The following is a 26,978-nucleotide window of genomic DNA, read 5'->3' on the forward strand; positions in this document are numbered from 1 at the left end:
GTCGTAGTTAATTTATGCAAGGATATGAGAGTGCAAACTAATTTTGTATCCATTGTTTACCCACATGCAAACAAACAACTAGGGTCATCTTACAAGGTAACATTGAAAGGAATCAAGAAGAAATTAGACAAAGCCAAGGGTTTGTGGGTTGAGCAACTGCATGAAGTACTACGGTCAAACCACACTACCAATCATTCCATCATTGGAGAAATCCCTTTTACATTAGTATACATGGAAGACGGCATACTACCAGTTGAAATCAACACGCCGACATGGTAATGCTCCCCTTTCAACAAAGAGGAAAATGAGGAAAGGCCTAGATGTAGCGCCAACCTAGTGCACGAAACGAGAGACATCACCCATATTTGATAGTTTGTCGCTAAATAGGTGACATCAAGGAGATACAATTACAAGAGAGATGGAGGAAGGCGATTTAGCGCTTCGATAAGTCATAGTGTCTGCCTAGCTGGGAAAACTACAACCTAATTAGGATGGGTCGTATCACATATATCATAAGTTGCTTAATGAGGCCTACACGCTCGGGGAATTCGATGGACTACTCATCCCTAAAATATGGAACTAAACCAATCAGAGATATTATTATAGTTAAGTGGTAGAAGGCAAATCACCTATTTACGAAATTCCTTTAACACATTATGGTATTTACAACAAGTTATTATGGTTTAACTACTAATTATATTGATGGACTTTTACATGAAGATCTTTGTCGCCCTACAAAGTAATTATATTGCTAGACTTTCACAGAAAGATCTTTACCACCCTACAGGGTTATTACATTGTTAGGCTTTCATAAGAAGATCATTTTCATCCTATGGAGTAATTATATTATCGGGCTTCCACGAGAAGATCTTTTATGCCCGACATGATAATTATGTTATTAGACTCCCGTAGGATGATTCTTACCGCCATGCGAGGTAATTATATTTCTAGACTTCCACAAAAAAGATTCTTACCTCCTGTACATACCAAAAATATTTAGGTCACCGTTGGAGGTCGGACTCTATGATAAATAGCAGTGGTAAGAAAGCTGGCTTGCAGTATACAGCCGAGTAGGTCGGAGCCTCTTCCCTACCCGAAATATCTTCCCAAGCAGGACGGGGTATCCCATCATCACCTCCACTGTCGAGTATCCATAGCCGACTACAAAGGTTACGGATGCGGAGTGACGTCTGGACCATTACACAGAGCATCATGCCTCTTAAAGGAGGGCAACAAAGGTTACGATAGGTACCATTATTGAGAGTTTCCAAGGGTTACTCAATAAAGGTTGTCGTTGATCATTTCAGAAGTATAAAAGGGCTTCCACCTGAAGGAAAAGCAAGACATATTCACTCTTGAGCTTACACACATTCCCATCGTGTAGCTTGAATCCCTTAATCAATCCAATCACCTTTTCAGGTGACCAATACAATTGTGACCTCATTGGATTGACTTCTAGGAGGTAGTCCAAATGTGTTTTAGAGGAACACCTCCCTATGGGGTAATTATATTGTTGGATTTCCACGAGAATATCCTTGCCACCCTATAGGGTAATTAAATTTTTGGACTTCAACAAGAATATCCTTTCTGCCTTATGAGGCAGAAACATTGTTGGATCATCATATAAGGATCCCTAATAGGTCACTCGGTCAGTACCAATACTATGAATAATAGAAAGGGAACCACGCGAGAATATCATATACAAAATGCCAAAAGTAAGTACGTAACCTTTTAAGAAAGGCTCCAAGAAAATAGGGGTATAGAATGCCCCGCAAAAGACGAGGATGTGAATAATTTGTTGACATGTGAAGAATAAGATCTTTCCTAAGCAATGTTTGAGAAAATCACCCCCAAGGGACTCAACAATATCGTCCCTTGAGGGACTCTACAAAGTCCAGCCTAAAGGACTCAACAAAGGCTTGCCTGAGTGATTCAGCAAAATTGTTCCTTGAGGTACTCAACAAAGTCTCGTCCGAGGGACTCAACAAAATCGCCTCTTGAAAGACTCGACAAAATCTCGCCCGAGGGATTCAACAAAGTCTTGCTTGAAGGACTCAACAAAGTCTCGCATGAAAGGCTTGACAAAGTATCGCTTGGGGATGACAATCCTTAACTAAAGGCGGTAATTAACGCCTCGAGATGACTCCTCCGATAGAACCGAAGGCGGTGGATTAAACTAATTCGGCTTCTAAAAGCTCTCGTGTTTGAAAGACTGTGTAGTGGTATAATAGAGAATGACATTGGGGCAGTGGGCAAAGGGAATACACTTTGTTGCTTTTCGTTGTCAATGTGTTTTCTTAGTAAGAGTATATCGTTTTTGGTAGATTGAGGGAAGCACGAAATGAATCAATTTATATTGTTAGATGCGCCGAAACAATATCAATCATAAGATTTTAAGAGAAAATGGTGATCACAGTGAGATTCACTCTACTAAACACATATATTAATTTATTTTAGTATATTTAAATTTTTAATTTATTTTAAAATAAAATAATATTAAAAATGATATGATGTTAAATATTATTATTTTATTGAATGAAAATAGCCGTAGCTAATTAAATTTAAAAATATTAAAATATTTACCTTAATATTATCTCTTGATATTTTAACATGGTACAAGACATATCGTTCATATTGAATTTATACTAGTATTTCATTTTGCTTAGATAAATCTAATTTTAGATAAAATCCAAATCATTCATAATAAAAAAGTAAGATGAGAATTTGGGCAAGTTTGACACTTGGCAAACCCACATCTCTTCTTCTATTTTTATCTCTCCTATAAATGGCAACTTTCCTTAATTATATTATACTCCTATTTTTTTATTATTTTTTTTCTCTCATTAATAATGGTATGACCAAATACAAATAACCATCATGTAATTATTTTCTAACTTTTCTTTCAGGCTTCCAACATTTTAGTGTCCCCAATAATTTCACTTTCTATTCTCAATGCTCCTTTCCTATTCTCAATGCAAACCCTTCACTTCTATTTTCTCTTCTCCCAATTTCTAATCAACAACTATTATTTTCTTCTATTCCATGCCAATTGTTTGGTGCGCTCATTGGTCACATTAAAAAAAACTTTTTCCTCCTCCCAAACAATCCTTTCAAAACATCTCTGCATTTTCTCTCTCTCCATTGTTAACCTCTCTCAAAAATCTTCTGTCTATTTTCTCCTTCAAACCCTAATATCTCCACTCAACCTACGACCATCATCACCCAATGGACAAATATTCATAGTTCTCATATCATGGCTTTCCGAATGAACCAGTTAGATTTTTGTTTCAAACAACTTTGGCGTCGATTTTCGGTTTTAGCGACTATTGATTAATGCGGTTTTGATTTTGTATATAGTTTTTTTTCATTGTTAAATTGTTAAATTCATATCAATTTCGTAATTGATACTGATTCATATGTTGTTCTGATTAATACGAACTGACTTTTTAAAATTGAATTTTGGATTATTGAACATTACTGTATTGGAATATTTGGGAAAGTTTTAGGAGTGTTGATTTGATTGATGGATATTTTGTTGTTTTTACTGTGAGTGTTGTTTTGATTCTTAACTTTGATTGTTTGTAATGTAGGCTTTGGATAAGATCCGGTTTGAGGGCTTGACTGACAAGAGCACTTGAAACTCAGCCAGAGTTGTTCGCTGGCGGCGATGATACCATGTATGAATTGGAGTGGTCGGATTCCAAATTATTGATATTTTTTATCGAGTCAAATGACAATGGGGATAAGTTCAATGTAGTAAAGCAGAAGAGGTACAATTTTATATTTATTTTAATTTGTCATTATTTGTCTTATTTATAATATTAGTTCATAGCTTATAGTTTGGGCATATATGGTGTGGTGTTCGATTTCGTAGCTTCTTGAATGCACTCCAGTTTCTATTATGGTGTGACTGGCTGCTTGGCAAGGGCGCACCATAAAGTTGTGATGCAACACATTTTAAATGGTATCCTGTGGCAGCTCTGGCACAATAGTAGATTATAACTTGCTTTAAGCTCCCTTGCTATTGTGGCGTGAATGGCTGTTAGGCAAGTCCACCCCATAAAATTGTGATGCAACACACTAAATAGTGGCTTGTGGCAGCTCTGGCACAATAGTAGTTTATACCTTGGTTTTCAGAGTATTGTAATATCTCTGAAAGACAGTTTCTATGACAAAGCTGAAGCGTTAGTTGGGGTTTTCAGGGACTCTGGAAGAGCGTAAATTTCTTTTCTTCACATCATTAAATTATTAGTATTTCCTCCTCCCCCCCCCCCCCCTTTCTATTCAATATGTTAATGGCATAAATCTAATCTATTTTCGTTGTGTTTAAATGATATACATTCTACACTATTTTTTTTTGCAGTTGTTCGAGTACTCTCACATTTAGTGGCACAAATCTAATCTATTTTCGTTGTGTTTAAATCTATGGCGTTTTCGGTGATTTTTTGATTTGTTGGTTTTTTACACTTAATCTTTATGATTTTTTACACTGAATCTTTAAACTGCAAAGTATTGATTTATAACAATTCATGTTTTAACTTCTATTCTGGTTGTATTAACTTTATGGTAGTGATTTAAGCACTAAAGTATTATTTTTAATACAAAAGTATTGTGGTGCTCTTGATAGTTAGCACTATTATTATGTACAAAGTAGATTTAGAGATACATTTTTAAAACAGGATAATCTTATATAGGGTTAGCTTGGAAATGAGAATGATACTTATTTAACTGGATGAAGTTTAGCAATTCCAAATGATCTTTAAAAGTGTTAATTGGTGCTTTTTGATTTCATAATAGCTTAATACTACTCATATTGCATGAAGGTTTCTGGCTGAAGTTACAAAGTAAGTTTTGTTAGATCTTGAAGCGAGTAAATATCAGGTTAAGTTTTCAGTAATCTAAGTTGTTCAGGTTAAGTTTTAGAGATCTAAGTTGCTTAGTTAAAGTTTTGATAGGCATATCTCTCATGTTTCTTTTCTTAAATTTGACTTAATATTTTGTTAATTTTTTTAACATTTCTTTCTATTTAACAGGTTAATGAAAGAAAGAGTTGCGATGACCACTTTAATTATGAAACACATCTATCTGTTAATATTCGAGAGGAAGAATAAGGATCTGGCATCAGAATATGAAACTAAACTGTTTTATCGGCAATTTGTCACTGTCATACTCCGACTGAAATGGTGGTGATGCAGGCATAGTAAATCGACGAACTGACGACTCAGGAAGTTTAATAGTGTTAATCATTAAATTGATGTCAAATATTTATGTCAAAATATGATTTCTTTAATAATTAGGAACTTTTTTTCTTTACATGATGATACCAGGTGGATTGAGCGGTTCGAAACATCCTTGGATAAAGCAGCAGATGCATTTTGATACAAGAGCAATGTATTTTCAATCAAAAACTATTGCATAGACATGCTTTAACTCTTAGAAACTCTTATTTTATGAAAGATATTAAATAATTTATGTTTTGATTATTTTCTATTTGTTTCAATTGTTTAACATTTTTGTAAATAATTATTTCTTCTATGAAGGTATTTTCAAACACTCAACTAATTTCTAATATTTGGATTATACTTAGGTTTTAATCGCTTTTTAAATCAATCAATTGAATTATAAAAATGTTAAAATACAATTAACCTTTAAAAAAATATTATTGTAGATTTAACCTTTTTAATTATGATAATTATGCTAATTTATTTTTAGTGAACGGTAAAACTTTATTACGGTATTAATTTGCACTTAATGAATTCTATTTAAAGCATTTCAATTCAAAAATTTTGAAACTAGGAAAAACAAATATTAAATAGACTTAATTATGTTTAAAATAAAATGAAATTGTATTTATTTAATCTTTTTATTTAGTTTTAATTTAAAATATTATTTATTTTATTTTTAGTGATTTTTTTATTTGTCTTTGTTATACATTTTTAAATTATATTTAGAGTAATTATATTTTCCCTTTCTTAATGTATAATTTATTTTTAAATTGAAAACATAATAAATTCTATTGAAATTCATTAAAAATGGATATAAATTCAAAACACGGGAATAAAGTAATTTTTTTTAATTATGTATGTTACAAATAATTAATTTTAAAATTACTACTAAATTAATAATAAATAATTATTAAATGATTTTTGATTTAAAAACTATTAAATTAGTAAATTATTCTTTATTGAAAAATTATTTTCTACAATTAATAACAGAATAAAACATAAGTTTATAATATATAGAACATATTTCATTTTTATTTATTTTTAAAATCATGACATATATTATTATATTGGTTATAAAATATAATTAACCAAATTTAAATTTATAATAAATTTTAGAACTTATTTCGTATTTTTTATTTACAGTAGTTTTAATTAATTTATCATCTCATTTCTCATTTATTGCTTTTGAGAATTTTAATTTGTTTACTTATGACCATTAATACAATTTTTTTTAATATAAGGAGAAACTTTATTATAATAATTTAATTTTACATATATATGTTTTTAATTTGAATGTCATCTTGATTGATTTCCATTTTATTTAACGAGTTATTTTTTTTTTAAACTTTATTTTATAATTTACATAAAAATTTAATTAAATTAACTTTTTTATATATACTATTAATAACAATGACATTTTATCTATACAATAATAATCTTACTGTAAGTAAAATTTCTAAAATATAAATAATTTTAAAATATATATTTTTTACTTAGAAATTATTTAACCCGTGCCTCGCACGGGTCTAAGTACTAGTAATTTCATTATTTCATCAGACTAGAAATGCTAATAATATTAACTTTATTAGATGAAACGTGAATTCTACTCCTCTTCCTCACATACTCGTAGTGGAGAAAATTCAGAATTGTAATCACTCACTTCATAAACGCGTCCCTGGACACGCTTTTCTGATTTAGCAATCACAATCATTATTATTTATTTCACATTAATTAGTTTATCATTACGAATCTCTCCCACTCGCAATCATGTTTTTCGTGTAGAAACCGACACCCAACACTCTTGCGCCACTTTTCATTTTTCACCCTAAACTAAACAACACATGCCAGCTTGGCATTTTTCATTGCCGCGCAATTACACCTCTTCATCCCTTCGTGCATCATCACTGTAACAATAATACATATTAATAAATTATAAATAAATAGTTAACTCATTTAATCAAAAAGACAATTTCAGAAAATGGTCTAATCTCACCTATCACAGGATCCATCCAACTATTATCTTTATTATTATTATTATTATTAAATATATCTATCTCCTTTATTAGTTTTTTTGCTGTTGAAAACTCAAACTCCTTTATTAGTAGTTTTAATCTTGAAGCAAAAGAAACACAAGAACTCAAGTGTGTGTGAGAGAGAGTATATAATTGAATTCACAGAAGAACCAGAGAGAAATAATATTATTGTTGTGATCGGAGATGGCAAGTTCAGGCGGTTACGGAGATGCAAACCAGAGGATTGACTACGTCTTCAAGGTGGTTCTGATTGGTGATTCAGCGGTGGGGAAATCACAGATACTAGCGAGATTTTCAAGAAACGAGTTCAGCTTGGACTCGAAGTCCACCATCGGAGTTGAATTTCAGACGAGGACTCTTGTCATCGATCATAAGACCGTCAAGGCTCAGATCTGGGATACTGCTGGTCAAGAACGGTACTCTCTCTTTCTCTAACTAACTTTCTAACGGCTTTCGGTAACTACAACTGAATCTGTTATCTATGTTACAACCGTTTATTGCGTCGTTTACTACGCGATCTGCGTCGTTTCCTGCGTGATCTGATTGTAGTAGATAAAGATCGATCGCGAAGTGTATGATTGGAGATCAGAATGTGTTTTGGCATTTCAATTTTGAACTGAATACTCGCTCCTTCTCTTTTTCACCTTTTCTTTGCAAGATCGTTTACAAAAAGAAAAAATCCACCTATTTCTTTACGAAATTACTTCTATTTAATTTATTATAAATTAATTCACATTTCAATGACTATTTTTAGTATTTGTGATTCTTGTTAGAGATTTCTATAATAAAGTATGTTAATAATGTTCATAAAGTGTCTCGTCTAAAATAATATATTCATAAAAATGTTCATAAAATGTCTCTAAAAGAATAACGGTGCAGTTTATTGTTCGTTTTTGTTTTTATGTTATTTATAATCTTGATTATATAATCATAAAAATGTGAAATTAAATGGTTTAATGCAATGTTTTAGATTCATTTACAAGTAAGCTACCTGAGTATTATTTTTAAATAGATGTTGCAGCATTGTAAAACTCAAAGGAATTAAAAAATGCAGTCTCATTAGATTTAAATTTTGCAGATTGATCGACTTCACAGGATTTGAGATTAATGCTACTATTTAATAAATTATTCATATGAAACTATTGTTAATCAATTAAGCTGATGAACCCCTGTAATTTGTTTTTCTGTCTGGCTTTTGCTCTACATTCTCAAGCTGCGGGATATGAATAATAATATAGAAAGATAAACAAAACAGATTTATGAGTAACACGTGCATGTTTAATTTTCCAGTACAAAATACAATAAATTGCATTAATATTTCAATGGCTTATGGTGCAGATATAGAGCAGTTACAAGTGCATACTACAGGGGTGCTGTAGGAGCAATGTTGGTTTACGACATCACGAAGCGTCAGAGCTTTGATCATATACCCCGTTGGCTAGAAGAACTTCGCAACCATGCTGATAAGAATATAGTCATCATTCTTGTAGGGAACAAGAGTGATCTTGAGAACCAGCGTGATGTATCAACAGAGGATGCCAAAGAGTTTGCCGAGAAAGAAGGCTTGTTTTTCTTAGAGACCTCTGCATTGCAAGCAACTAATGTTGAGTCATCCTTCATGACAGTTTTGACTGAGATATACAACATTGTCAACAAGAAAAACCTGGCTGCTGATGAAAGTCAGGGAAATGGGAACTCAGCTTCTTTATTGGGGCAGAAAATTGTTGTTCCAGGTCCAGGGCAGGAGGTCCCTGCTAAGAGCAGTATGTGTTGTCAGTCTTGATTATTTTTTTTATTTGATTCAATTTAGTAAATTTCATGGTTCTATGTTCCTATTACCAAATTTTGAAAGGTTTGGCGGATTTCTTTCTTGTATACTTCAAATTTAATTTGTTTGGGCTCCGAAGTGAAGGACAACAAATGAAGGTTAATATAGAATTATAGATTGCTGGTATAATATTCATGATTCACGAACTTCTCAAGTGAATGAAGGTTAATATAGAATTATAGATTGCTGGTATAATATTCATGATTCACGAACTTCTCAAGTGAATAGATATGACTCTGAATGTTTTGTGATGTTAATTACTCGTGTCCTCGTGGCCTATTGTAGCTATTTGTCAGCTGTGACCATTTAGCAAAGCTCAGAAATATTGGCTTGGATGACAAGATTCTTTATAAATCCAAAAACAATATTAAGGCTCAACAATACACTAACCGACAAATCAATCATGTACATGCAACCTTTATGCTAAGTAATGATTTACATAAATGAATTTGGCCAAAATTTAAAAGTTGTGCCATTGATAAGCTGGATGCACAGTAGAATCGGAATCATCTCTCATGTTGAATGAACCTCAGTTGTATAGAAATGGTGTTTCTCACAAACAATTTATGCAATATTTCCTAGCATTGGATTATGAGTACCAATACAAATATGAAACAAGGTATGTATTAGAAACTAATGACTGAGATTCACAAACATTAATCATTGAACATTCATTGGTTAAATAAAAAATCATTTCTGTAAATGTAATAAGCATAAATAATAAATATCTGTTACAACAGAGTATTAAATATCAGTTGAGGAGTCCTTCTCTAACTGATAGTAGCTTTTGATTTTTATCCTTCAACTTCTGTACAGGCTTCACCTCCCACATCATTAGAGGATTTGTCTGCAAGCCCAGAAGAGCCCTTTTCTGTGTCTAGACGTATTAAAAGCCTTCCAAGCAATTCTTGGCAGTCCATTGCAGTAACCATCACTGACAACCTTGCCCTACCCCTCCAGCATCCGATGGCTATTGTTGACTCATCAACTTTGAGGGGCTCTGTAGCAACTGTGTTCTCTACAGAAAAGGAAAAATGTCACTAAACAGATATGTCGATACAAACGGTGTAGTTTAACCTTTTCTAAAGCATCACCTGGGATACATACCTTTACCCAGAACTATCACGCAACAGCCTGGCAATAGATTTTCTGCCTTTTTACCAAACTCGGCATCAGCAAAATCTGTAAATTTTACATCTTTGTCCTGCAGAAGATGCTTGAAGTCCACAGGAGATGCCTGTATAATTTGCTTTGTTATGTATGGGAGAATAAGGGGCAATCCTTCAGATGATATCCGGAAAGCACATGGTGCATCGCTACCTTCTCGTGCTGTTTGTCTTTCCTGTAAGATAACGGCAAGAACATTTCACTCAGTACTGAAATTCATTAAATGACCTATGAAATACTAGTATCTAACTCTAATAAATTAACATTGATTTGAATGTCAAACAGTAAAAAATTTACACATTTCTCTTTTGCTATTTAAACTTTTCAAACTCTGACTGAATGTCAACCATGCCTAAACCGATGTTTTTTAGCTTTCTAACCGAGACATTATTATCTTCTACACAAATTATTATTTATTTAAATCCAAAAAATGGATGACAAATAAAATAAGACAATCATGTAATATAAAAATTCTAACAAGAACAATATCTCTAAATTGAGGTTGAGAATAAAGTATACTTACAAACATCTTCATGCCAACTGAGGTTATTTTCAGTTGCTGTCCAGCTGAGAAGTTCAACTCAAGAATATCCTTGACAAACTTGGAGACATAGTAAATTCTTTTCACGTGACTTGTATCACTGTTTCGTGTGATAAGGTGGCCATTGAATGGAAAACGCTCATCAATCCCATAGAAGTCCCTTATACTATTAATAATTGTATCATCTTTAAAAAAGACAACAGGGTCAACACCTCTCCATTGGCCTTGAATTTGTAGCTTTCTTTTGCCTGAAACCTTCTTTGCTGTGTCCTGTGCATTATGTGGCACTTCAGTTTCCTCAGAATTCTGTTCTTCACGTGTAAGAGGAGTAGCTTCCAAATCTTCTGTATTGGATAGACTGTCAATCATATTTTCCTCTGGAACTGCTTTGACGACTTCTTCAATTGTACCGTCAGATGAATTGATCTGTGTTGTTTGTGCGTTCTCAAGACTCTGGTTTGGTGGTTCTACATTTTGTTCAACAATTTGTTTGCTAGGTTTTTCCGGAACAACTGCAAGAACGAAAACAACATCATGAGCAAAAGTCCAGGTAAAATGAAAAGGTAAAAACTGAAGCTTAGAGAGAAAGAGGGGGAGAGAGATAGAGATAGTGATAGAGATAGAGAGATGTTATTATATGAGACTACCTGGCAGAGGAGAAACTTTTTGCAGGACAGCAATGAAGAAGGCCCCAGTGTTCTGATCATGAGGCAATATCCTCATGCAATGCTCTAGAGGAAAAGCTGAAACTTCATCAGCAGACTCGGACGTAACAGGATTCTCTAGTGCTTCAACACCATCTTCAGCTTTTCCATTTTCTACACTAGTAATGTTATCTTCCATATCATTATTACCATTACCACTATCAAGATCCTGGTTTCCTTTGCCAGAAGGAAACATACTGGGAAAAATTACACTTCTACGAAACTTAGGAACATCACTGTAAGAGGCCAACCAACTGCTCTTGTCATATACCTGCATCTCCAAAATCAAACAGCTTTAAAATGATGACATTTAATGCTGCTGATTGTATATTGACTTAATCTTAAGTCTTATATAATAAAACTATGATTTTATCAAATGCAATTATCTTTCATTTTAGCTCTTCAAAAACAAAAAAACTAAAGCAAACTGCTACAAACAAAAACTTGACCGTTCTATATGTGAAAGTGACCAAGAGCAAGGTTGTCAAAATTGGGATCTTGCATAGGATCAGAAGGGGACAGTAAGATCATAACTAAGATCTGAAGATTCTACCCAATTATTTTTGTAAGAGCGGGAAGGGCTAGCAAGATCGCAATACGTTTGTAACAAAAATTAAATATTACTAAAACGAGAAAATAATACTATATATTTGAAGATTTTATATGATATTTTGGTAGGCAGGTGTATTTGTGGGAAAATGGCCTCTGCCGAACCGTAATTGTTGCGCCTCGGCATCTTGCCATCCTTCTCGGCTTGTAATGGTGCTGATCGGAAAACAGTTGATTGTGGCCGGAACTGGCCAAAATCGCTCATAATCAATGGTTTCACGATTTTTTTTCTAAATCTGGCTAGAACACACAATTCTATTTAAGATTGGAATTGTTGGGGGTAAGTGGGATCACAAAATCCCTGTCAACCAAGTGGTCATTTTCAAAATACAACATATGACATAACTCCTTGACATAAACTGTATACTTAATAAAAACAGAATGCATAACTGCCTTAAGACAAACTGCATACTTAAAATATAAAACATAACGTCCTAAAGATAACCTCGTTCTATCAGTTATTCCCTCCACTCCTTTCTCTTTTTTTCTCTCATAAACTCTCCACACTTTAGGTCTCTCATGTCCCACTTCCACTAACACATCATCCTCTTTTGACTTAGGCTCTTGAAGTATCCTAACAGTATTTTACTCACAACTGTTGAACTACATTGGAACACCAATTACCTTACATAAAATAGGAAACTAAGAAAGCCAACCACTGTTTTCCTTCAAAATCCTATAGATTGTATCATCATATGATATAAAAGGACACGATCTCCAGAAAACCCAGAAACATACTAATACTTGGGCATGTACAAACACTAATTTTGTGGTTTAATTTCAAAGACTACGGCTATGAAGGAAACGATTCAGGTGATTTTGTTGGTATGCCTATGGTTAATTTGGGAACTCTAGACAATTTGAACAAATAGAATCATATGTATCTCAAATTGTTGACTTTGAACAAATAGAATCTTATGTATCTCAAATTGTTGACTTTGAACAAATGGAATCTCAGTGGTTGAAAGCAAAATCTCCCGAGTTTGACTACCTTCTTCATCAATGGTGGTCTAATCCGCCATTGAATTGAGGTTGATCTTGGTTGGTCGGGTTGTTTATTTTTGTCTTGTTTTGTGTTCTTATCCTTGTAATCCTTTTTTTGGGTTGTGTTTCGGTAGGCAGTAGGCTAGTTTTTTAGGCCAAGTCTTGATCTTTATAATGTTTGTAACATTTTTCTTCTTTCTTTCCCCGCACTCCTTGTGCTAGATTATATATCTTAATATATTTTGGCTTATTAAAAAAAACTTAAAATATGCATTATAATCAAAACTAGGATTGAAAGCAAAAAGAAAGTATGTTAAAGTGGCCACAGCAAACACAAACCTTCCATCTCTTGAGACCTGGCCGACGAATTAGTTGTGGAAGCTCACTAGACACATCAACAAGTTTGACGGACTCGCCACACCTCCGCAAAACCTGCAAAACAGTAAAAAGAGGGTATAAAGAAAATTGGAATTGAGACAGCTCCTTGTTAGATTTTCGTGTTCTAGACTCTCAAGGCCTACCTATTTCTCCCAGTGTTCAATTTTTTCTTTGTGCGTGTAAGGCTCATCTGTAATTTTTATTTACAGTTACACCTAAGAAATCCGTGTACTGTGCTTTCGAGGTTAACTAGTGACTAGCTTATCTTATATACCAAAACACTTTTCTGAGTCAAGACTCAAGACGTCAACTAGCATGGCTTCATGAAAATATAGAGTACTCAAAGTAGATTACCTCTGCAACCACAGCTTCATTTTCAATAGGATTCATTGAGCACGTAGAGTAAACCATTTTCCCACCAATTTTGAGTAAAGATAAACCTGAGATAATCAATGTAGTTGTTAAGATTACTGCAATAGAAGTTTCACAAATTCATTTCTATTTATTTAAGAAAATAAACAGAAGTAAATTCTTCAACGAAATCAGTTTAAACAGCTTTATACAAATATCTTCCTTGGTGCAAAATAATGCTTTTCATCTTCAAAAGACACATGACAAACACGACAGGTAGAGAAGCTACTAGCCTACTACTCCACTCCTCGAGACTCAACATAATACAAGTGTGATCTCTTTCAAATATATAGGGAAGATGTACAGACCAAAGATTTATAGAGAAATATTAATCTAGAAGAACAAAGGGTTTCACTCAATGATAAAGACAAATTTTAAACAAAAGGATAACTCAGCTAAAGTCAACATGAACTTTTTGTGATTAAACCTAAATGCTCATTTTCCCATGCTAGAAAACTAAGATAAGTATAGTTGAGTTCAACTTATGATCATGCATTCTGATTATTCATAAAGTACGACACTAAACCATTATCAGTAGACTTGTGTCATCTTATTATGAATCTTTTTTCCTGAAGGATTACAAAGTTTTTAGTGTGAGGGGAGGGGCTATCCTCATTTCAAGGGAAAGACAACTCAGTACTCCCCCCAACCTCGAGAAGGATTTACAATGAATTTTTATATCGCCTACGAGCCTCGGGTGCCAGGATTAAAATCCAAGTCATCAAAATGTCTTGAACAAAAGGTAGACTTGGTGAGCGACCTACATTGCCTATTACCGATTAGCAATACTCTAATTGAAAAAAGCCAACAAATTTGAGCATAATGACGACGCCGGATAAGGAAACGAAAACACAAGCTAGCAAAGGCATGCCCTAAAATATATGCAAAATATTCAGAAAGTACCTCGCATAGCAATTAAAATTTGTAGGCTATGAAGCGCTTGTCCCATCCCTGAATTCCTGCAGAAGTAAAATAAGTCATAAAAGCAATATTTTAGGTTGAAAAGAAAGTGAAGCTCAAGAAGAAATTAAAACTACCATTTTCTCCACATATCAGGTGCCTTACGAAGCGTACCATCTCCACTACACGGGACATCACACAAAACACGATCAAATAACAGTTGGTGAATATTGTGATCTAACTCCTCTCTTTTATGATTCCCTTTTAAACGGCATCCTGGGAAATGTTGTGCTTCGTGATTAGTAACAATTAGGTTGGCCGTGCACATTCTTTTGGTTTGGTGGATGAGAAGATTACATCTTTTGACATCAAGATCATTTGCTATAACCTATAATTACAAAAAAGACACTAGTTAGCAAATGTTGCAAATGGAGCTTGCTGTTTTGGTCAATAGTTTTAGCAAACTATTGAGTCCAATATATAAGATGCTGCTGACCACCAACTGATGATCAAAGCAATTAAAATTGGCACACAAATAATGTAAACAAACCATTCCGGCAGGTAGTGATCCGGCTTTTGTTGATTGGTGTATAATCTCGAGCAATTGGAATGTTTTGGAACCTGGTGCAGCACACACTAAAACAAAGAAAAGTGAAAGGTCAAAACAAGCAAAGCTTGAGTTTCAAATGTAGCAAATTGAATCATGGCTGATAAAAAAACAGGGTATTTAGTGCACCAGAAATTGCTTACTATCAAGTACAAAATGGTCTGAATGCACATCCAAGAATAGGGGAGGAACCTGTCACAAACAACCATTAGAGTGGTATAAATTAATTCTTAAGACGTCAAAAGTAGTAGTAACCTAAGAAATTTAGCCATTCAGAAATCAAGAACAAAAAGAAAATCATTATATACGATCATGAAAATGAAAGAGGAGATAAAGAAACCCACCATACTGACAGCTTCCTGTCTTGTCATATTTCCAATTTCGTTCTCTAGCTTTAAGAATTCGTGGAACCTGAGAATTCAGCGAATTAGAGGCAGCAATTGAGATAACAGTATAATAAGAATAAAATAGAATGTGTTTTCGTCGTTAGTCAATATTCATATTGCTGCATTTTGATGTGTGTGTCTCTCTCTTCCCCTGTGTGAAATAAAGATAATTACATGAACAATGTGCCCAGTGACTCTTCCAATTCCCCTGTGTGAAGTAAAGATAATTACATGAACAATGTGCCCAGTGACTCCTCCAACTCCAATGGTCATATATCAACAACTGAGAAATAAATTAATTTAAGGCTCTGATAAAACTAGCTGGTAGCTGGTAGCTGATGACTGGTAGCTGGTGACTGATAGTTGATAAGTTAATTTGAGTGTTTGGTAAATTAGCTGTTACACTAGCTGATAAAAACAAAATGACACAAAAGGACATTCTTATTAAAAAAATTGTGATTTATTCATCTACTATATTATTTTATTATTAAATTAATTTATATATTTGATAAAAAAATATATTAATACAAACTTACAAAGCAATTTCAATATATGTGAAAAATTTAAGAAACATCAAAATATTTTACATTTGTATATAAATTATATAAATAAATTTAACGAAATACATGAAATTTGAATTCAGTTAAATTAATGGTAAAAATAAGTTTATTATTTAATATTATACCATAAAAATATAACAAAAATTTTAATTTTCGTCGTCTCAGTTAATCTCATTGATTCTTCGATTAAGTTTCAATAACTTGAGAATTATCAACACTATTTTAAAATTTATTGTATACTTTAAATGTTAATATTAAAGATTAAAAAAAACATTAAACATTGAATCATAATATATATCGAAGGGTAAAAATAGATTTTTGTTACAATAATAAGGGTATAAATGGAAGAAAAAGTCACAAGCTACAAGCTCAAAAGCTACTTCAAATAGCTTTTCAAAAAAATAAAAATAAAAGCTAGTAAAAAAGCTAAAAGCTAAAAACAGTTATCAAACAGAGCTTTTTTATTTATATGAGCTGAAAAGCTAAAAGCTCTTTTTATGGCTTTACCAAACAGACTCTAATAATATTCAATTTTGGAAGTGTGTAATGATTTGTTCTTGAATCATTTTTTAAAAGGGAAAACAAGCAAAAGCTCAATATCCTCCGTAAAAATAAGGAGAGATCAATCACAATATCTGTATAATAAGATAAAAAATTTAAAGAATGCACAAGAGTAAGGATGGTCTTTCTAGTTTTGCATCATACAAGTCAATACATGACCAAATACTCTGGCTATCATCATATTTTTAGAAAGGGAAAAAATAGAAACAAAACATGTTCTGTGTTGAAGAAATGGCCATTTAGGATTAGAATTTCACTATCCTGACTGAGATCACCTGATAATTTGGCATCCAGTGACTCTGCTCATTTAATATGATATATTGCAAAGTACTATAATTTTCAACCAACTGGTCAATTTTGTCCCCTTTTCGAGCCAATGAATCGCAAAATTCTAAGATTATCACTGTCAAATAAGATTGACAAATAAACTAGGGGGAGAAGAGATTACTAAGTTAGACGTAGAGTAGAACCACGTCTTCAGACAATAAACAAACAAATAGTACAACCATATTCTAAAAGTCACCAAGAAACTGTTTCAGTTCAGTGACAAACTGGTAAATTTTAAATCAATCCATTCATATGTAATAAAACAATAAAACAACACAGATACATTCCTACATAATATATGCATTTGAACTAATTGAGAAATTGTCAATATTCCCAGTAGCTAAAAAACTTGAAGTTCCCTGTTTCTATAAATAACAAACAATCAACATTACATATTCACCTCTCTAGTGTTTGATTCTTCCTAAGCTGCATCCTTGAAAAATTGGAATGCCAAGCAAAGTTCCCTGGATACCAAAGCAATGGCCGAATAGCCTCCGTCTCACCCCCTTCAGCAACCTAAAATAACCAATTCACATCATTCTAATATCACACATTAAAAACAAAAAACAGTTACATCATTTTCTCATAACTTCCACTTTCGCAGTAACCATACCTCGGCACGCAGAGAATGCACAAAATCATTTTCCAATTGCGAACGAATATCGTCAGCAAATTGACTACTGCAACACCAACAAACAAAATCCATGTAAACAGGAAGTAGCAATGAATGTGAAAAGTTAGTTGCAACGCACTTTACCTAGCATTGATTCTAAAGGATGCAGGCAAGGGTGTTCTGAGAACTGTGATGAATTTGTCCCATTCTTGTGGATCGACGATTAACTGTTCCTTGTAATATGAATCGAAGGAAGGGTTCTGAGTAGCGAAAGGAGCCCAATGAGTATTTTGAGTTTTGTCTGAGGATAAGGAAGCATCTGGATCGGATTTGGAACGCTTCCAAACGTTTTCTCTGTTGTCGCGAAAGTGCTTTCGTTGAGTTCGTGACCTCCCGCGACCTCCCATGGTTTCTGTGCTGTGGAAGAGGTGTGGCGCCCAGTTTCGGTTTTGGTTTTGGTTTTTTGATAGGGTTTTGGTTTGGCAAATCATGCGGTTTCAGAGTTAGTGGGCCTTTTCCTCAAGCCCTCACCCCACTACACCCCTCACTACTACACTACCCTTCTCCTAACTTTAAAAAAATGGGAATGGTTAATGTCAGAAAATTTCTTTAAAAATTTAAATTGTCCCTTATATTTTGAAAATGTATCTCCAAATACACTCATATATTTATAGACATACTTTTTGTGCTAATTATTTTAATTTTGGATTTAGTTGATGTTAGTATATTGTTGTTGCGATGGTTGCAGCAGTGTAGTATATGATTAATGATATGAATTTATTTACTTGATTCAAGTGAACGGTTGACTAGTGTACTTTAATGTTGGATATTATAGGGTTTGGAGATATACTTTTGGAATAAGTTTATGTATAGATTTGAGATGTAGTTCTAAAGTAAATGAATTACGTGTGCAGGAGTGTGTCCGAATATACATTTTTAAAATTTAAGGATATTTTTTATTGTTTCACCGGGTATGGTAGCAATCCTATAGGCTGCCTTAAGCAAATTTCTAAAAAATTTTGCCTCAACTAAACCAATGACCACTCACCGAGGAATTAACTTGTCACCTCCAAGTTGTGTCTCACACCCCCTTTTCTAGCACTTTTATGTTATAGTCTCTTCTAAATACCATAAAATTTGAAATATATAGTTTTTTATCGAAAGTTTCGTAAGATTGCCGAAAATTTTCCATAACTTTCCATTTTTTACCGTGAAAGATGAGAGATTACCGGAAATTTCAAATTTCTGATCAAAGATATAAATTACCGAAATTTTTTGAATTTCCGATATTTAACAAAAAAATTCAGAAAATTTTGAAATTTTCGGTATAGTATCAGTATCTTTCCCCCCACTTTTTTCCTTGATTTTCTCGAATAACTGAATCGATATAAATACTAACCGACTAAATATATACATATAATAATTGTCATACATACAAAATTACCAAACAAATTAGGATGACTTCCTAACTTCGTCTTCCCAGTGACTAAAGTGACCTGCATTGCTGATTTCCATGTTTTTGCATCATCAGTACAATTTTGTCTCCAACAGTCTATGACGGGAGGCAATGGGCTGTTTGGTTTCAACTTTACCCGAACTCAATTATTGTTGTTGACAAAACCAACAACAATGATTTTATGTTTGCTTTGTACTAAGACTTTTATAAGACTTCTCACATTATTTTATTTAGTTTTAAAAGGTTTTTAAAAGTTAAATCGAATTCTGCCTATTTTCTGAATGAGTGCTTATTTTAAGCTTTAATAGATATTAGCTACCTTCTCGCTGTACAGGTCATAACTTGGGTTACGAGATTCCATTTTGCACATTCTAATATAAGTTGGAAAGCTGAAAAGATAAGACACAAGTTACATGTTGAAGCCAAATTCCAGTTCGAAAAGCAGAAGGGTCGAATAATTCAGTTTTATTCTAGAGTTGAGAAAATACTCGGTTTTTGGGTCGGGTTTGGTAATTTTCGAGTCGATTTCTATTCTGGACCCGCACGACACTAAGAAGCGGCCAATTTCACGTCCACCTCTGACAATCCCAATGACCTAGCCCCAATCATGCACGGGCAGGGAAGACATTCTCCTCGCGCCCGACACGAGCACGACGCCATCTAACCGGCCAAATCAACTCCCTCGTCCTTGGGCATTCGTTTGGCTCCCTAGATCTCACCTCATGTCGACCATAATCGCCCTTCTGCTCGCCTAACGGCTAGTGTCGAGCAGTTCCCTAGAATTCTTAGGCCTACTCCTATAATTCTGGCAGCTACGAGTTTAGGGCCTAAACTCACGGCTTAGCCTAAAAAGTAGGACAGTTGGCCACACATTGGGGGCATTATATAAACCCTCTCCCTTGAGAGGGTCAGATAACACATTTCTCATAACCCTAAACACTTACATGTATTTGTGGTCGTACTGACTTGATCGTCGGAGTACCTTGCAGGTACACCCCCTCTCCTCCTCTTCGACACCGTGCAAGACGCTCGTGGCCCTTTCTGATTCCGACCCCGAGATCGAAACAATTTCTATTAGAGCCCAAATCATACAATATAATAAAGCAAGATGAGTATATTTATTTAATTATCTTTTAAATATTTATTTAATTAATAAATTCATTTATAATTACATTTTTCATCAATAATAATAATAACTAAATTGGGCTTTGAAAACAAAAAAAATGGTTCAGATTTTTTTGTTATTAATTAAATCTTAAGCAATTATTAAAGTATTTTACATCCACTAATTATCACATTAATTGATGAGGAATCTTTAACGATTATTAGAGTCTTTTTTGTTTTTTCCAACCAGCAGCTAGCTATGCCTTTTAATTTTTCAATCTCATATATAAACCAACGTTTGAATCATTATAATATTTGTTGTCTTTTAAATTCTGCCCACATTCATATCCTTGACTTTTTGTATTCTCACTGTTCATAATATAAACCCTAAACCCTTGCCTCCAATATCAATCAGTTTCATCTTTCCAAACTTTTTCTGTAAACGTGATATATGTTGTCTTCTTCTTCATAAACTAATGCTTTAGTTCCTGTATCATCAAATCATACCACAACCTTTATCATCATTCAAAATATAAACCTGTAATAACAACAATTTCAAACCATAAACTCACAATTGTACAATTTTTGTCTGCAGGAAACACAGAAAATGAAATGGAACATGAAAGGAGAACAAAAGAGCGATGGACTGCGTCTGAGCCAAACCACCGTGTTAGCAACACGAAGCCACTGTGCTCATCCCAGATCCACACTGACGTCAACACCATCTCTGAATTTGCGCAACATGCCATCAGAACCGCTCACATCCGCCGCGCTCATTCCCCATGCAGCCCCAGACCACTATGATCTCTCCGACGCCACTCGCTGACTCATCTGCATCCGACCATCCTGTTGTGCTTTCGATATGTAACATGTTATTGTTCCTTGATTTTTTGTTTCATTAGTTGATTCATGTGGGTTTTTGGATAAAGAAGAGAAATTTTTATCGTAAGAAGAAGAAAAATAATGGTACGATGAAAGAGAAATAAGAGTCTGTTTGATTTATTTATTTATTTATTTATTTATTCATTTTATTATTTTATTATTAAGTGATTGTCGTGTGTTATGCTCTAATTGGTGTAATTGGTGAGACTTAGAACCATTTGAAAAAAATTAGATTTGATTTTGTACTGTATATTAATATTAACTTTTTTGATTGATTCTTATGGATAACTACAAAATGCAGTGCCTCCCCTTATTATAGCCATCTTTTCTTTTTTAGTTTTTTAATTTTTGTTTTGTTTTATACATTACTTTTATTATTACTAGATAAATAATTTATTTAATAATTAAGAAATATACATTGCATGTTAATATTTTATCATACTTTATAAATGTCAAAAGTAATTATCATTAATTTTTACTCTATAATGTGCACGTTATTTCATAACTATTTGATTGTGTTTATTATTGTTTCTTTAGCAAAATTAATTCCTTTTTTAAAATTTGATTGCATATTGATTTTTTTTAACTGTCACTAGCTTCAAAATTAAGAAAAATATGTTTCTTAAATTATATTTATATTTGTTATCATGACCTTTTTTTTATCAACAATTCACTACAACACGGCATGACCAAAATAGATTTATAAAAAAATAATTTGAAATTAAAATTATAAAAATGGCTTAAATAAAAGTTATATTTATGTACAAGAGAAAAATATACTATAAATTAAAATATTTATAGATATCAAAAAATTATAGACACGAGTTAATTATTTTTAAAAATACACGGGTAACACACAAGTACCATGTGAACGCACGAGTAACCATACTAAAATCCGTGCGCATACGGATTATTACATTTTTTATACAATTAAAGAAAATAAAAGTAAAAATAATGTATTAATCCAAACACAAGAAAATATGTTATTTTTTATTTTTTTATGCATCTAGTATTTTTTATTTAGAAATTATTTTTAATTTAAGATACATTTTTTTCTAAAGATAATATATGTAAAATTATTGATGTAAAACAATTTTGGTAAAAAAAATTTATTTTTATTTTAAAAAAATGTCTTTCTTTTAAAAATAACGGATTACTTTGGTAAAACAATTTTGTTTTTCTTATTTACATTTTGAAAACAAAAGCATGTGTACCACACCAGTACTCCTGCAAACGCACGTGTTATTATATTTTTTGTACAATTAAAGAAAATAAAAGTAAAAATAATGTATTAATCCTAACACAAAATAAATGTTTTGTTTTTTAATTATTTATGTATCTAATATTTATATTTTAAAATTATTTTTAATTTAAAATACAAAGTTATTTAAAATAATATATAAAAAATTAAACCAAAAATGCAGCTTATTTCATAATTGTGAATCTTCACGAAAAAATACATCTTTGTATGAATTTCACGGAGAACTAATTCCAAGAGCCGATCTGCTGTATTCGAAGTCCACTTTGAGATTTTTATTAATTTCAATTTCTTTTCAATTCCACCTATAAAATCGTTTGCATAATTGGATTAATTTCATTTGCTTAGTTTGATTGTTGCTTATAGGATATAGTTGATTAAATTAGATTAATTTCAGCGTAGCTTTTTCGTTATTGCAGTTGATTAAGTCGCGTTTGCTTAATTCGCGATTGCTTAAATCCGTTTGCTTAATTCAGAAATTAGGAACATACAATATATGATATCAATTGCGCTTGTAAGTGGGTATTATAATAGAATATGATGGAATCAGCTTAGGGAATTTGAATTATAAGAATCAATGATAAGTAAGAAATCAATATAGTAGATTAACTTATTTATCAATCTTGCTTTTACCTTAATCATCTTCGATTTAAGTTCTGAACGTTAAACCCCCTTATTTTCAATCGGTTGGGTAAAACATTCAAGAGTCCTTGCGATATGACTCGAGTGTGGCTTCCATATACTATGTTTTAATCTTGTTTTTGACCTGTGTGCGACAGCAGATCAAATTGGCGCCGTTGTCTGAAACTTTATGTTTATTTTAAGCAACTTTAAAATCCTAGTTTAGAGTCTTGTTAGCAATTTCCTTTGTTTTTGTATTTTTTTGTTATTTGTTTTGTTGATTTTTAGGGTTGCAGCATAGTTGTAACTTGTAAGTACTCCAGCCTATTTTCAGGTGACTCAGTAAGTTACTATTTCAAATTGCTTCAAAATTTATCCACAAAATCAGAATAAATTAAACAAACAGTACTCATTTAGAAGAGACTTTTAAGAGGTTTCGACCCTCAAAATTGCAAATTCCTTTTCTTCTATTTTATTTGATTTTATTTGTATTTTCATTTTTTTAAATCCAAAAAAAATTATAGATTCGTTATTTTATTTTATTTGATTTTTAATAAGATTTTTAGATTTTATTTTAATTGTTTTTTTAATTTTTTCATTCATTTTCTCTACAGGGACATTGTTAGCATTTCTGTAATTGTTGCATTGCTGTGCTTTATGATTTTATTTGATTCTGTGTTAATTTGATTTTGATTTAATTATTGATTTAATTTTCATTATTGATAGTGATTTTATATGATTTTTAATTTAATAATCATATCATGGCTAATCAAAATAGAACATTAAGAGTACTTGTTGCACATGATTCACCGTTTGCTGATTTCCAGTCTTTGTCTGATTTTGATGACGCATATACTTGTGATATTTGTACTGATACTCACATATGTTCAGTTTGTGTTGAAATTGAAGTTGCTTTACATGTTGATATTTCTTCTGATATTTCTTATGAGATTTCTACCGACAAAGTTGATGTCGTAGATTTAAATGTAGTTTATGTTGCCAAAATTTCATCCATTAAGCAACCATCTGCTTTAGAGCTTAAGCCACTCCCATCAAATTTTAAATATGCACTTTTAAAATATGACAACTACAAGTTGAAACATGGATATGTTCTATAGGGAGACTAAGATCAAGGTAAGAAACTCAGACTCAAACTCTCAGTCATTTATATTCTCATATTGAGACTAAGGACAAGTGGAGTATGACACACTTTTGTGTAAGATAAAATCTTTGAAGAAAAAAAAACGACTATGAGGATGATAACATTTGTACCCTATTTTGTTAGGTGGATAACCCTAAAAGATACATCTCATAACACGTGGATCTTACTTGTCGTGATATTGTTTAAGAACATGAACAAACACAACACAACCAAATACACGAGACTCGGGGTTTAGTAATATGGGAATAGAGGGAAACCGTAAGAGCAAAATTTTAACAAAACTTACATTATCTAAGACTTAAGATGAGACCCGATTAATTAGTTAGGTAGTAGTAAAAATGTCTTGTCCTTAATAAAAGTTGGGAACTTACATTTGAAATAAGGGAGATTGAGAAGCTTCAAGTAAATAATAGTTTTTTTTTCTTTCTGCAGCACTATTTTGTTGAGGGGAGTATACACATGTGAATTCATGGATAATACCATGTTTATAGGTGAAGTTGCAAAACACATGAATGGAAAATTCTTTTCTATTATCTAATAGAATTCTTTTTATACCTTTATAAATTGTGTTTGTAGCATAATATAAAATTGAATAAATAATTGTAGTACTTCCGATTTAGTATTCATCAAGAAAATCCAAGTTACTCGATTACAATCATCAATAAATTCGATAAAAAATTTGCATAAAAAATATTAGATGTAGAGGAAGCTCCCTACACATCAAAATGAATAACACAAAATGGTTCAACACTTTTATTAAAATAATAGACACATTTGTGTTTTGCTAACTAACAAACATTACATTTAAAATACTTAATCTAATGTAGTATGAACAAAGAAAAAAATGTAAACTTAATTATGTAAAATAAAGGATGTCCAAGATGTTTGTGCTGAAGCCAAATTTACGAGGAAAAAGATGGAGACTAAGACTGAAGACAAGAGGACAATACTTTTGAACCATGTGGCTCCTTAGAGAAGTAGTATAACAATTCCGTTGCTTTTGCAATTCCAACCATCTCCCTCGTGGTAAGGTCTTGAAAAAAACACATTGAGAAGTAAAAAGTGTTGCTTTACAATTCTGATCACGGGTAAGCATGTGGATGAAAATTAAATTGTTTGAAAATATAGGAACACAAAGTACAAATTGTAACTTGAATGAAGATCGTAAGTCAATACTTCTAGAGCAAACAACACGAGTATGGGATATATACCTCAACAACATTGATATAAAGAATATTTGAAGGTGGAGTGTAAGAGGATATTAATGTGGAATCAAATGTCATATGATTAGTAGAACCATAGTCAAAAGTCCAAGCGTCCCTAAAAATACTACCAAAAACAATTAAAGATCGAGACAGCAAACTCTTACCAGTAACTAGTGAAGGTGTGCCATAATTTTATAACTTCTTACATTGGCAAGACAACGACAATGAATGTCTTGAAGAAAATAATTGATAAAAACATTTGTAACCAAAAAAATATCTCAAAACAAAGTGTGTCTGAATTAAATTTTGACCACATAAACATAACGAGGAGGGTCAGACAAGCAAACTGACGACTAAATCATCGGAAATTCAGATGCCTAAGGCGATGTGTGATGCACATGCACGTGAGGCAATGTTGAGAACGAGGCTCATGCACCAGGATGAAGGTGGCATCTGAGGGCACGCGAGGGAACTTTGGAAACTGGCCGATATATGAGCGACGAATACAGTAGCTTGGTTATTTTTGGGGAAACAATTTTTGAGTGAGTCCAATGATAATTGAAAGTGATAAAAAATTTAAACGAAGATAAGAAACAGAATAGGATTGTAAAATAGTGACGATCCGAAAAAGGTCATTTGAAAAATTCTCACTAAAGGTGGAAAAAATTGCTGACGACAACAATTAAAGTTGGGAGCTCTCTAATAGCATATTGATAAATAGATATTTGATATAATGAAAATTATAATTACAATGTGAAAACAATCTTACTTAAATATGAATGAAAAGTTAACGACTTAATTAGTCCCTTAACTTAATTTAAGATTTTACTTAGGTTTCTTATCTAATAAATATTAGTACTTTTTAGTCTCTAAACAACTATTTCGTTAGACAACTTGGTCTTTCCTGTTATAATTTTCTCAAATGCGGCAATACATTTGACAAAATTGGACAAAGTGAGTCAACAAATATCATTTAAACCTAACAAACCACATTTAAACCCAACAACAACAACAACAAAAACAAACCACCAAAAACAAATTTTCACATATACCAATTTTTAGTTGGTTCAGTGGTGATTGATGTTGGACTTGATAGGGAGAATCACGGTTCAATTCCCGCAACTGCGATTAAGAGGAGACCGAAACCACTCTGCCAAAACTGATCCCCAAACCAGATTAGGCGGAATATATATATATATATATATATATATATATATATATATATATATATATATATATATATATATATATATATATATATATATATATATATAAAATTCTAAAGCAAATCCAACAATAACAACATTCTATAATAAAAAAAATAACAAAGCATAATTGAAATCTTCATTCAACCATAAAATTCATTAAGTCCCCAAAAGATCAATCATATCCAAAAATCCACAAAAAAACTCAAAAAATCTTACCTCTTTGAATTCATGATCTCTGATTAAACTAA

At 32.4% G+C, this 26,978-nt stretch overlaps 2 protein-coding genes and 1 long non-coding RNA gene across 3 annotated transcripts; 2 read left to right on the top strand and 1 right to left on the bottom strand.

The window, feature by feature from the left end:
- Positions 1–2,911: 2,911 nt before the first annotated feature.
- On the top strand, positions 2,912–5,490 carry LOC131607813 (uncharacterized). The gene is made up of 2 exons (XR_009285418.1): positions 2,912–4,881; positions 5,034–5,490. It is a non-coding gene; the product is annotated as an uncharacterized LOC131607813 (long non-coding RNA).
- Positions 5,491–7,241: 1,751 nt separating this feature from the next.
- Positions 7,242–9,228, top strand: LOC131603251 (ras-related protein Rab11A). Its single transcript, XM_058875550.1, has 2 exons — positions 7,242–7,674; positions 8,597–9,228. Exons 1-2 carry the CDS (start codon positions 7,442–7,444, stop codon positions 9,039–9,041), a joined length of 678 nt encoding a protein of 225 aa, XP_058731533.1. The 5' UTR covers positions 7,242–7,441; the 3' UTR covers positions 9,042–9,228.
- Positions 9,229–9,694: 466 nt separating this feature from the next.
- Positions 9,695–18,346, bottom strand: LOC131603250 (uncharacterized). Its single transcript, XM_058875549.1, has 14 exons — positions 17,979–18,346; positions 17,835–17,901; positions 17,622–17,737; positions 15,732–15,798; positions 15,531–15,579; positions 15,331–15,416; positions 14,918–15,168; positions 14,784–14,839; positions 13,824–13,909; positions 13,431–13,523; positions 11,442–11,769; positions 10,777–11,306; positions 10,194–10,428; positions 9,695–10,104 (listed from the first exon to the last, which is right to left on the bottom strand). Exons 1-14 carry the CDS (start codon positions 18,323–18,325, stop codon positions 9,881–9,883), a joined length of 2,535 nt encoding a protein of 844 aa, XP_058731532.1. The 5' UTR covers positions 18,326–18,346; the 3' UTR covers positions 9,695–9,880.
- Between the last annotated feature and the right edge of the window lie 8,632 nt (positions 18,347–26,978).

The sequence above is a fragment of the Vicia villosa genome, linkage group LG5 (genome assembly GCF_029867415.1).
Source record: "Vicia villosa cultivar HV-30 ecotype Madison, WI linkage group LG5, Vvil1.0, whole genome shotgun sequence".
Taxonomy (NCBI): domain Eukaryota; kingdom Viridiplantae; phylum Streptophyta; class Magnoliopsida; order Fabales; family Fabaceae; genus Vicia; species Vicia villosa.

Bases quoted from the DNA above. Each gene is read 5' to 3' on its own strand.
- LOC131603250 (XM_058875549.1), bottom strand. From the start codon at position 18,325: ATGATTTGCCAAACCAAAACCCTATCAAAAAACCAAAACCAAAACCGA. The intron at 15,580-15,731 runs GTGGGTTTCTTT...TGTTTGTGACAG, and splicing joins GACAGGAAGCTGTCAGTATG to GTTCCTCCCCTATTCTTGGA. The intron at 15,169-15,330 runs GTTTGTTTACAT...TTGTAATTATAG, and splicing joins GATCACTACCTGCCGGAATG to GTTATAGCAAATGATCTTGA.
- LOC131603251 (XM_058875550.1), top strand. From the start codon at position 7,442: ATGGCAAGTTCAGGCGGTTACGGAGATGCAAACCAGAGGATTGACTAC. The intron at 7,675-8,596 runs GTACTCTCTCTT...CTTATGGTGCAG, and splicing joins GATACTGCTGGTCAAGAACG to ATATAGAGCAGTTACAAGTG.